This window comes from Myxocyprinus asiaticus, chromosome 3 (assembly GCF_019703515.2).
Source record: "Myxocyprinus asiaticus isolate MX2 ecotype Aquarium Trade chromosome 3, UBuf_Myxa_2, whole genome shotgun sequence".
Classification (NCBI taxonomy): domain Eukaryota; kingdom Metazoa; phylum Chordata; class Actinopteri; order Cypriniformes; family Catostomidae; genus Myxocyprinus; species Myxocyprinus asiaticus.
This window is the reverse complement of record NC_059346.1, coordinates 9,567,701-9,580,458: the sequence shown is the minus strand read 5'-3', so window position 1 is coordinate 9,580,458 and position 12,758 is coordinate 9,567,701. Positions and strand designations below refer to the sequence as shown.

Genomic DNA, 12,758 nt, shown 5'->3' with positions numbered 1-12,758 from the left:
CCCATACAGACATGAAAGACATCCGGTACCTCTACATAAATGCACTTATAGATCGGTATTACATGCAATATACTGACAGAACATGTTATGTTTTGCATTGTATATGACAAAACATGCATATGTCATGTTTTATTGTATGTAACACACTGACAAAATATGAATTATATCATGCATCTCACTGCAACATGCTTCAGTCCCGTACAAGACATGAAATTTTGTTTAATTGCACAAATTAAACATGCAATACACTGACAAAACTGTTTGATCTAACACATATTATGTTTTGTTTTTGTTAGAATCCACAATTAAATTAATTAAAATATCTTTATTATGAGTTATCAAAGAAATCTTCTAAAAAGGACATTAAGATGTAAATTAAGTCTTTACATCGTTTGACCTTTATTTATCCTCAGTTTTACTGTCTGCAGCATGACAATCTACATCTCTATCGCCTTCCATGTTACACGCTCCACAAAAAAGGATGAGTGGCCAGAAAAGCACAAGGCAGAGCATTGGACTGAATGACTGAGCTCTCTCCTGGGACTCTGTCTTTTTGCTCAGGGTTGCAGGTTTCCCCCCTCTTCACCACCGCCCCATGCGTCAGATGATGCTCCTTGCCTGTGCCTATATAAGATGCTTCAGTGGCAACCTGACTGGCACTGCATCTCTTTCCCACATCCACACACCTCACTCACACAGTCTGTGGTCTTGAAGCGTTTAAACATGAGTTACTCCGGCGACATGTACACGAGCAGCTCGTACAGGAAGATTTTTGGAGATGCGCCACGACGCGTCACCATTGGCAGCGGCAGCAGCCCGTCCCGGGTGACGGTGGGGTACCGCTCCGGATCTCAGCACCACCGCAGCTATGCCGCTCCACCCTCCATGATCACATCTTCAAGTTACCGCACCAAACTTGGATCTGGTCGCAGCGGCTTCCAGTACATGCCGGACTCCGTGGACCTGACGCAGACCACGGCCATCACCAACGAGCTGAAAATCATCCGCACCAATGAGAAGGAGCAGCTGCAGGGCCTCAACGACCGCTTCGTGACGTTCATCGAGAAGGTGCACAACCTCGAGCAGCACAACAAAGTTCTGGAAGCCGAGGTGGCCCTGCTGCGCCAGCGTCACAACGAACCGTCTCGCCTGCACGACCTCTACGAGCAGGAGATCCGCCAGCTGCGCGCGCGTGTCGAGGAGTTGACGCATGAGAAGAGCCAGATGCACCTGGACTGCGTACAGATGAACGACGCGCTCGAGCGCGTCAGGGAGAAGCTGGACGAGGAGACCCGGTTGCGAGAGGAGGCCGAGAGTAGCGTGAAAGGGTACCGCAAGGATGTGGATGATGCCACTCTCTCCCGACTGGAGCTCGAGAAGAAAGTCGAGTCCTTGCTGGATGAGATCGCCTTCCTCAGGAAAGTGCACGAGGAGGAACTTCAGGAGCTGCAAGCGTCTCTTCAGGCCACACAGGTAAAAAGTTATAAAAGTAAGTTTCTCATTATGCTGCAAATATGCACTGATGCTGCATTCAAAACTTCTAATGAAATTTTTCAAACATTTCTTTTTAAAGTTACAATAAGTGCGATAAAATATTACATATCTGCTGTTTATTACAAAAATTCTTAATTTAAACAAAAATGCCTTAAAATAAAAAATACAATAAATACAAAAAATCTTAAATGCATACAAAAATATTTTTAAAGTTACAATAAGTGCAGAAAACCTTAAATACATGCAAAACTGTTAGATTTTTTATTTTATTTTTTTGACAATAAATGCAAAAAACATATTAAATGTAAACTGTTACAAAAATAATTACAATTTCAACAAAAAAAAATGTCTTAAAATAAAAAATACAATAAATAAATCAAAATGCTTACAAAAATATGTTTAATTTATTTAGCAAATTATTTTTCATTTAGTTTATTTAGTTTTATTTATTTTGTAAGTTCATAAAAATGTCCTTATCAAAGGACATGCACCTCTCTTTTGGGAAGAACATGTTTTTTTTTTTTTTTAAATTACCTAAATTAATTAAAAAAATTGTGTTTTATTATTATTATTATTATTATTATTATTATTATTATTGTATTTTGTAAGTAGGCCTATATATTACTGTGCCTTAATCAACCTGACTACATTGGGCACACAAACAAAAGTCAATTTTATGGGTAAGATCTGGCAGAGCTCCTTGGCAACAGCTGCAGTTTCACTTTTTAAAGTGTAAGATGGAATTTATTTTATACAATTAAATGAGCTCAAATATAATATTTTGGCAACACGAAATTAAAATAATACCTATATATTTATAGAAATGCTATGAAATATTTGTGCATTTTTAATAACTCATCATGTGGGCATGCGTATCATGAATGTGCATTGTCATTCAGGGCGGCGTGCGCATGAGAGAATTTACAGCACTGCAGCACAGACAGTCGTGCGCAGTTTGGAGACCTGCGCTACACCGGGACCATTCAGTGTAAATGTGCATTTATAATTCCATTCCACTCGATAGTAGCTTACTATTTTGCGTGAGTTTAAAATGTAAAATCTTGTTTAGTGTATTTAATCGGGCAAAGAAACAGAAACAGACACTTTTAGAGAGGGAGGAATATATTGAAAGAGATTTGTTGATATTGGGATATTTAAACTTCCTCACCTCAACGTATCGATGCGGTAGCGCAGGATTTTAGGCGTGGCTGCAGTGAGCGGCGGGACCCCGCGGTGCAGCGTCCTTGAGACGGGACTGCATCATTTTGGAATTGCTCAGAGTCACGTGCAGCTACAGTATTTCTACACAACATTTGAAAACATCTAAAAAAAGAAAAGAAAAAAAAGAAGAAGCTCCAGTTTAACTTCAAGCAATATGCTTTCTTTCAAACCTTAAGAATTCAGCAAAAATCAATTGATCCTACAATTAAGCCAGTGTTCAAAGTTTTTCCCAACATTTACAGACCCAGGGACTAGCCAACTCAGGGAGGTACCCCTCCCCTAATATAAAAACTTAGATTTTCAGCTTGTAATATCTTTAAATATATATATATATATATATATATATATATATATATATATATATATATATATATATATATATATGAAATAGCATAAAAATGTGATCATAAAGAAAAATGTATATAAGAATGTTGAAATGAATATAAGAAAATAGTATATGTTTTTCAGATGTTCTTCGCAGTCCTCTACTGGATTCCTAGTTGAAAAGCATTAAAGCTAGTCAAAAAATAGCCAATAACAGATGGGCCATTACAGTGAATGTAACTGATGTAAGCTGATGCTTATGCATGGTTTGCTGTTCTCTTGGTGTTGATGTTGTGGCTGATGAATTGCTGTTGCATTTCCATGCAAATGATCAGGCCCAGCGCAGTGTCATCTTTCCTTGTGCATAAAACCCCTGAGTCTGTGCTCCATCCCGCAGTCCCAAGGGCTCAAAACTGCATCACCACAAATTACACTCGAAGACTGATTAAACATCCCATGACCAACATCAGCACTGAATATATTAGGTCTACTGCATTTTCAAAAGCTTTATTACTTAATGAATGGTGGTTTATTGATTGAATACCACAGGAAAGCAGTTTTTTATCATTATATTGCTATGTTATCAGTATATCTGAACTTTGTATATGTACACATGTATGTCTTCTATTCATAAGTAATGCCAAAGTAACTATTTATATGTATATAGCCTACAGTATATACTTATATAATGTATGCTCTGCTTTAAGCGTAAATGTAAATTAATATTGCGGGGCATTCATTATTCATTAGAAATCAATAATGAATCAGCTACTAAATTAGGTTTGTCCACCAGATCAATACCAGTAATGCTTACAGACAGATTAAAGACTATTTATTGCTATCACTAGGCCTGTATGGCCAAAAAGTCTGTAAACATTGGACCCCCGTCTTCTAAATAATGGGTTTGGCTAAGTGCCTGACAACAACCTATTAATTAATTCTTTTAAGTGGGCTTTATGTTACTAGGCCTATTAGTGTTGATGTTAGAATTTGTGTTAGTAATGTTAGTTTTAGTATTAGTATTGATATTAGTACCACTCATTTTAAAACCATGTTGCTCCTGTACAGGTGTCGGTTGAGATGGATGTAAGTAAGCCGGACCTCGCTGTGGCCTTGAAGGACATCCGTGCCCAGTACGAGTCTCTCTCTTCCCAGAACCAACTGCAGGCAGAGGAGTGGTACCGCTCCAAGTTTGTCACCGTGACGGAGGCAGCAGCCCGCAACAATGATGCCCTGAAGCAGACCAAGGATGAGCTTTCTGAGTATCGCCGACAGCTGCAGGCACGCACACTGGAGACCGAGGCCCTGAAAGCTCACAACGAGGCCTTAGAGAGACAGCTGGCAGAGATGGAGGACCGCCACAGCAACGACATTGGCGAGCTGCAGGTGAGTGCATCCACACTGGAACGGCTTTTGAAAACACCCTCTAGTGCTAGTTTCTATTTAGACATTGGGAAAAGGAAAACCGAGTTTAGGCCTAAATACATTCTACAATGTATAATACTCAGTGTTGGATACAATCCAACTACAATTAGTTACTGTCAGTGTTGGGCGATCCGATTACAAAGTAATTAGTTACTGTAATCGAATTACTTTTTTAGTAAAAAAAGTAGTGTAAAGCATTTCATTTTAAATTCTTGTAATCAGATTACAGTTACTGACTTTCAATTAAATTACTTGCATTAAAGGAATATGTATAATACATTTTAAATATGAATTCATATGTACGTCAGTTAGCATTTCTTTGACAACTGAAGTCTTTGTGACAATGTCTGAGGAGGAAATAGACATTTTTAAATTCTAAAAACTTTTCTTGGAAAAGGGTTTTAGAAAGTAACTCAAAAGTAAAATAATTAGTAATGTGATTACATTTTTAGAGAAGTAATATGTAATTTGTAGATGATTACTTATTTTGAGTACCTTACCCGACACTGGTTACTGTAATTGAATTACTTTTTAAAGTAAAAACATTTGTGCAATGCACTACATTTGTAATTAGTCAGATTACAGTTACTGATTACAGATTACAGTTTCAGATTACAGCTACGAGTAGAATTTCGCAGTGCAGTATTGTGGATATTGTTGGCTTTTGTATGATGAATTGCTTATGTTCCTCATTTTGGATAAAAGCTTTAGTTAATGACTAAAATAATGTAAATACATTTTAATTTAGTTAGTTTTAAGTACATTGCTTGGGTTACACATTTCTAAAATAAGATTATTTATATAGAATACATTCAAAACATGAACTCGTCACTAACGAGTCATTGTAAGGGAGAAACATGTACATGTATAATTTGAGTGCGACAGTGAACAAGGAGGAAGTACAGACATTATTTTATCCAGGCCTGTAGATACCAGGAGTTAGAATAATCAAAACATGCAAGTACAAACCCATAAATACAACCATAAGTACAAAATATAAATATACATAATGTTGATATGGTAAACGTAAAATAGTTATTATACATAAAAATATACTTTGTCTCTTTGTATTTTCAGATGAAAATAATCAGAATAGTGTTTGGAGGTTCATTTTCAATAAAAACAAAATGCATTTTGTCCTGTAGGATACTATTCAGCAGCTGGAATCTGCTTTGCGCAGCACTAAAGGTGAAATGTCTCGCCACTTGCGTGAATACCAGGACCTGCTGAATGTCAAGATGGCACTGGATATTGAGATCGCTGCCTACAGGTCAGAACCATTTTCACTGCATTATCATTGAATTTGTCTTGGATTTAGGTTTAAGTTACTTTATTGTCCAGCCGTGGCTGAAAATTGTTCATTGGTCGACAAAAAACACAAACAGTTTCATTTACTACACACCAAAACAACACATTTCTAAAAGCAATAAATACAGTAAAAAAAAAAAAAAAAAAATTAAAAAAATAAATAAATAAAAAAATACATTATTAAAATTCAAATTAAGCCAATAGAAAAATCTTGCCTTCTACTTTGTTTTATTAAGGAGGCCTATTGCACATGGAACAAAGGATATTTTATAAATTAACTTTGTAGACTTCGGTATCCTATAACACTGTGCTGATGGAAGAAGAAGAATGTTTGGACATTAATGGTCATTAAAGTTACAAAAGTTCCCTGGATATATTATTAATGTGTTAAAGGTGCTGTTTTTGGGATAGCCATGCATAAAACATTCCTACTACTACCTGACAAATATCACTAAAAAGGTGTCTTGAGAAATCACACCTGTCTCTGTGACAAAAACTAGGCAATCAGAAACACTGTCAATAATTTGTGCATTTGGTTTTGCTGACACTGGATTTGCTAACGTATCTTTGGAAGGCAGAGTTTGCAAGAGGGCGTGTGGTTGAAGTTAGCAAAATAGTGGAAGTTATCAAGACTGCTGAAATTGCTTACAGCACATTTAACACTCTCACAATATGACATGTTCGACCATCTTTAATTGCTAAATTGCCTTTTTGATCTTTCCCAACAGGAAGCTGCTGGAAGGTGAAGAATGCCGTCTAAGCTCTGTGGGCGGAGCCATGATGCAGTCCGCCTACTCTTATCCGTCAAGCCGCACTTATGCCCTGAGTGCTTACAGGAAGGTTGGAGTCAAACCTGAGGAAGTGGAAGTGCAGGAAGAGGAGGAGGAGGAGAAGGAAGAGGAAGGAGAGGATGAGGGAGAGGAGGAGGCAGGAGAGGAAGGAGAGGAGGTAGAGGAAGGAGAAGAGCAGGAAGGAGGCGATGAGGAGGAGGAAGAACAGGAGGACAAGAAAGAGAAGGAAAAGGGTGATGAGAAGAAGGAAAAGGAAGAAAAGACAAAGGACCAGAAGGAGCAGAAGGAACAGAAAGAGATTGAAAAAGAAATGGAGAAAGAGAAGGAGAAGAAGAGTGATAGCAAGGGCGATAGCAATAAGGCAGATAGCAAGAGTGAGAAGGGGGACAGTAACAAGGGCGAAAAAGCCCCTGCCGTCAAGAGCAAGTAATGCTGCATACCATCAATGCTCCGGCCACCACTGCACATCACTCACACATCCCTCTGGACCCCTCTGTTTCCTCTTTTCCTCTCTTTCCCTTTGCCACATTCACACAAACACAAAAACTCAAATATACAAACACAATGCCACCAAACAAACATCATCTACTCATTTTCACTTTCATTTCACTATGTATGGCTGATCGCAGGTGTTGATGAGTCATGCAGAGCAGCATTAGACAGGTGTAAACAAATGTAATGGTTTCCTTTGCAGGAAAGGAATGAGTTAGAAATAAAAATTAAAAAAATGAAGGATTGGGTATTTTTCTGTATTAGCACTCAAGACATAAATCAGGGTCTATATCCAGACAGAAGAAGAGGAGAAAAATAGAGTTAGTAAAAAAGAAAAAAAAAAGGTAAAGACAGCAAAGGGACTAGTCATACCTAGGCTGTGTCCAAAATCTGAAAAATGCTGCCTTTGGAATCAGTATACATTGTACAAATGACTAGTGGCACCATTTAGGGTTCCTCGCCACACTTGCAGACAGACCGATGTCACTGTGAATTCGGCGACAGTGGGTCAAAAGTTCTTCTGCTTAAATCGGTCTGTGCTTACCAAAATTCAAAGCACTAGCCCCCGTGGCCAAATCTGGAAGTGTTGTTGAGGTATGGGCACGTGTGAGCTCCAGTTTACAGGTGAAATGTACACAGATGGCGCCAAAAGCAAGTTTTATTTTTAGTTGTAAATGATGCAATACTGTCAACACAAATGCATATCTAATTAACCATATGCCCAAACCCCAACCCTAAACCAAACCGTAAGTGGAGTAAAAATGTAATCTTAGAGGGAAAATGCAACCTCCGAATCGCTCTCACTTAGTCTTTTTCTGCTGACATGGTTCGGGGGCATGTTCCTGGGCTGGTGTGAATTCTCGAACTGTTCAGCACGTTTCCACTGAAAAAAGGGGTGGAAAATCTGGTTTCGCACCGGCTCCAAAAGCTTGTCTCTTCAGAGGAACCGATTATGTCGGGTGGCGGAGGGTGTGATTATGTTTCGTCACCAGGTAGTTTTCCAAAGAACAGTAGCTACCATCTGCAGCAAGGAGTACTTTTTCTCTCAATAACAACAATAAAATCCACCCAAAAATGTCAGACATCAAAAGTGTTCAGGAAACGTGGAGGAATCAAGCGCTCTACTTGCGATATGGTCTTCTACGGATCAAAGATAAACTAGAGAGATAACAAAGGAAAAAAGTCTACAAGGACATACGGCAAGAAACGATGCACACCGGCTTCAACCGGATGGTTGACCAAATCATAAACAAATTGAAAACTTTAAAGAGAGTACAGGGAGCATGCCAATGCAAAAGCAGCAGTGAAAGGAAGCAACCATGTCTTGGACTCTATGCTCGGACACCGACCATCCAGCTAACTAACCTGGACATTGAATTAAATCAGTCATGCTTGAGGTAAACACAAAAGTCACATAAAACTACCATATAGCCACGTAACCTGTTATGTCACCGTTTGGCTCGCAAGTCAGCGGAAAAGCGCGGCCAGTTTACGATAGGCTCCAGTTTGCCTCAGCCATGAACAAGCCGAGCACAGGCTTGGCACGAGAACCATCACCATTTCGATAGAAAAGGGCAAACTGTGAACACGATTACTTCCTGATTGCCATGAGACTAGGACCCATGTCCCTGAGGGTGCATTTGAATTGATGCAAAAATGTCTGATGGAAGATGCTGCTTGTCAGTAACTCGGGGATGATTTCAGGGTACTGGAACATTTGGTAGCAACATGTCGATTTCTCATGTGATCGTGTTGCTGGTGAACTCTTTGGGGAAACTCAAGGTACCCTTTCAAAAATGACAGTTCTCTGAGGAACATAATGGAATCCATATGTTTGTGCAAGAACTCAAATGGTTCCTCCATTAATCACATCATTCCTTGAGTAAAAAGTAGGATATCTTAATGTTCCCCAAAGGGTTCTGCCAGTGTGGCAATCTGAAGAACCCCAAATAGTGCCTCTTTTTATTATATTTTTATTTTACAGTGTAAAGAAGGCACCAAGGCACATCCAAATCCAAATATTTTGCATAACATTCTATCTGCTGTACAAACATGGCTTCATCTGGTCGTTTCCTGAAGGCATCGTAGATTACACAATCCTGTGCGTGCAGTTCAGTGATTGTTGGAGAAAAAAAGTGATTGAATGAAGTAAATTCATTCATAGATGTCAATTATATCATTCAGTATCATTTCATCAATTTATGATTCAGTTTCTAATATTCCAGGAATATTTATTTGGTTATTTCTAAAACATACTTGAATTTGTTCAAGATGACATGACGCTATGATGCCTTGGATGGTGGTCTGAAATCAGTTTCTTTAGGGGGTACCTTCATACAAAAACATTGTCTATTAAGTCATTGACTGGCTGGGCAGCAAAGCAGCTTCCTTGGGTTTTGGACACAGCCCTTGTGTTCACGTGCCATTATTACTAATAGTGCAGGATGGGACAAAGGAATGTGATGCCTTGCAAGCCAAATGAAAGGCATCTTGTGCAAAACAGAACAAGTTTGCTGGTTCCAACCTCTCGGTGCTACAAAAAGGAAGAGGTAATTGTCCATAAAGAAACAGCATTATCTAGAGCTTCACTCAAGTCCTGAATGTATGTCACTAGCCAAGTAGGCCATGTCTCCTATTTTTCCCAACGATATTATGGCTTCTATACCCACACGAACGGAATTGTTCAAGCTCATTTCATTGATTCGCTAGAATGGTTTCATTCACCTTTTCATGCTCAGCATGCATAATTTTCAAGTTAAACTCATCAGTCCATCCAATCATTTTTCAGTTCATCTATTTGATGTTCCTGTTTTCCTTAATTTCACTTGTCACAGCATGGCAAGCTTGGCAGCATGAAGTTCAATGAGGTGAAAGAGATAAAAGGGAGGGTTTCAAAGTTTAGATTTGGGAGAGAGAAGTGCATTGTGCATCTGTAGTATGGGATGATTCCTCTGCATTTAAGCATTTAGAGATTTCAACACTTTAGAGGCAATAGCTGCTATTCCCTCCTATGTTCAAAAAAGACCTCCTCTTGATTGATTCATTCATGATGGAGCAGATCTCACTCTTTTTGAAGTAATCTTTCTCTCCCTCTGTGTCTTTTTCTCTCAAACTGTCTGCCTCTTTCCAGTCAGTGACATGGCTTCCTTCAAGAAAGCTGGAATAGTTTCCTGTGTCTAGCCATGTCCTTTTGTTCTTCTGCTTACAAATGGGTTAATTTCATGAAAGCATGTCCAGGTCAAATTTCACCCCAAAATCACAAGAAAACAATAAGTGCTACTTTGCATAAAGAAAATAAATCATATTTTGAAAGGCAATTAAAATTGTATGCATTGTGACATTATTTTTATTAAAATTAAGAATATTTTACCACCAAATTCTCAGTGCTGTAATGCATCCAGGCTTTGCACTTTTCGTTTTTTTTTTTTATTCTTAGAATTAGATTTTTTTCAGAAATAAGGTCACAAAAAAAAAAATAAACTAATCTTACATGGTCCTAAAACGGGCTTCATCTTTCTTTTGCAAAATATAATTTCTTATTTCTTACTTTTGATTTTGGGGTGAAATATGATCTGAACATGTTATTGACCCAAATATGTATTGAGAAAGAGAAAGCATGGCTATGAGTCTTTGTACATGTGTGTTTTATGTTTGTGTAGGTTTGTTTGTGTTTTTTCTTTGTATCTGTGAACATGTGTGTGTATGTACAGTATGTATGAAACAGAACGCTTTCAGGCATGTAATTTATAAGCACATGTAATACTGAGGTCTTTCTGAGGCAGTGTAAACACTCATGGTGCAGCTGGTAATGACAGGTACAGCTCTTTTCTCTCCCTGCAGGTGACAGGCAGGCCATATAGAGGGCAGAGGTGTCACAGACAGTCACACCTACGGCTATAGTGAAGAGCTATTGCCACCACATAATTCCCCTCCAAAAAAACAACTAAGACAAGCATCAGTTCAGACAACTTTCTAAACAACCGCAATGCAGGCCTGCTTGATTGATTGCAGGAGGCAAATGAGTATAAGCAACTTAAATATTAAGTGTTAGTGTTACATTATACAAATTCAGATTTATATACTGCTGTCAAAATGCCTCTGGATTTCCACATGAATTGAGGCTAAAATGTGATCTGATCTATGTCATAATACACAATAACCTTATTACTTTGCTATATTTTACTGAATAAGTAGTTTCCATATCAACATCATAGATGGAAAAAATGGAACCAGTTTGGAGGTATTGTGGCATATTAATACAAAAGTATTTTCAAACACTCGTGTTCAGTGATTTTCTCATGCTCACCTGAAATCTTTTGATTTGGTCATATTACACTTACTACACACAACATAATAGGGCTGTGCAAGAAGGCAAACCAAGTCAACTCAAACATGCACTAATTGGATCTAATATCTAAGATAACCCTCTTTTCAAGAGTTCATTATCCTTGATTACATGCTTTTTCAATCAGTGCCCTCGATTTGGTCAATAAATATATAGCAATATAAATTGTTATATGTGTTGTTTGTTAAATAAAACTTGCTGGATCAGATCACAGTTCAAGAGCTATTCTAGTAAAAAGGATAATACCAAAGGTTCCTCAAATGTTTTCTGATATATAGATGAATATTTGGCATCAGTTTGGACTGACGGTGACTGTGGAGATGGTGGATTTTGCCTTTTGTAGTTTCCTTTGGGAAAGTGAACTGTTGGCTTCAGACAAACTGCATTAAAATCTGGGGCCGAATTTACTAAAATCTTCTTAAGAAAAAAAAAATTGTAAGAAGTTGGTTAGAAGGTATCTAGCTATGAATGTTGATGGTTTAATACAAATGAACATTCTTAAGTCTTTTCCGGAATACAAAATATTCAAAAATAAGATGAAATTAATAGTTAAGAAAAATTGTATTCTTAAGAATGTTTCTTCAATTCAGCCCCTGATCCAAGAGAGTAGGAAAGGTGGGGAGAGTAAGACTTCAAATAAACGGGACAAAATAGATGTATCAATGTAGCCAATTTTTCATCTGGTGTGGTGCTAAAACATGAAATGAATGAATCAAGAGGAGTTTAAATTTGCATGGCCTGATTCACTTGGAGCTTGACAATATGAGGGGGTGGGATAGATTTGCTTGATGTGTGTATAAAATGTTCGTAATTGCCTTAATCATGACTGCTTAAAAGTCCTCACATTTCCTGCATCTCAACACTGTATCAGAGATGGTTGGAGGAAAGCTGACACTAACTGTATGGCTGCTAACTGATACAGTAATATTCCCCTGAAGCCAAATAAAGCCATTTATCAACCAAACTCACAATACTACGACCTCTTTGTCCCTTATGCATCACACACTTTGCAGAAGCTTGTAAATCTACCAAACAAGCCAGAAAACATGGTGGTGACTTATTGCAGTTTTCAGCAGAAGCTAATTACCAAGTAGTACAACTGTCATCAAAGAAGTGTATAGCTTTTACAGTTTATTGATGATATACTGTATTTTCCTACAAGTAATAGTGTAACAAGTTGCTCATAATAAGCTTCTCTTTTGATAAAGTAGCTAGCACTACAAGCTACCAACAAAAACAGCAAACAACACTAAAATGGAAAATTGTGATTGTTATTGTGTCTGAGCCAGACAAATACCACTCTATTTGGCCAGTTTGCAATTTGTAACCGGTAACAGTAAAAAATACTGAAAGTATTC

At 38.0% G+C, this 12,758-nt stretch overlaps 1 protein-coding gene across 1 annotated transcript; it reads left to right on the top strand.

Annotated features, from left to right (window-relative positions):
* The first annotated feature begins 309 nt into the window (after window positions 1-309).
* On the top strand, window positions 310-12,364 carry LOC127423961 (low molecular weight neuronal intermediate filament-like). Its single transcript, XM_051668688.1, has 4 exons — window positions 310-1,473; window positions 4,108-4,425; window positions 5,610-5,734; window positions 6,501-12,364. Exons 1-4 carry the CDS (start codon window positions 634-636, stop codon window positions 6,991-6,993), a joined length of 1,776 nt encoding a protein of 591 aa, XP_051524648.1. The 5' UTR covers window positions 310-633; the 3' UTR covers window positions 6,994-12,364.
* Window positions 12,365-12,758: the final 394 nt, after the last annotated feature.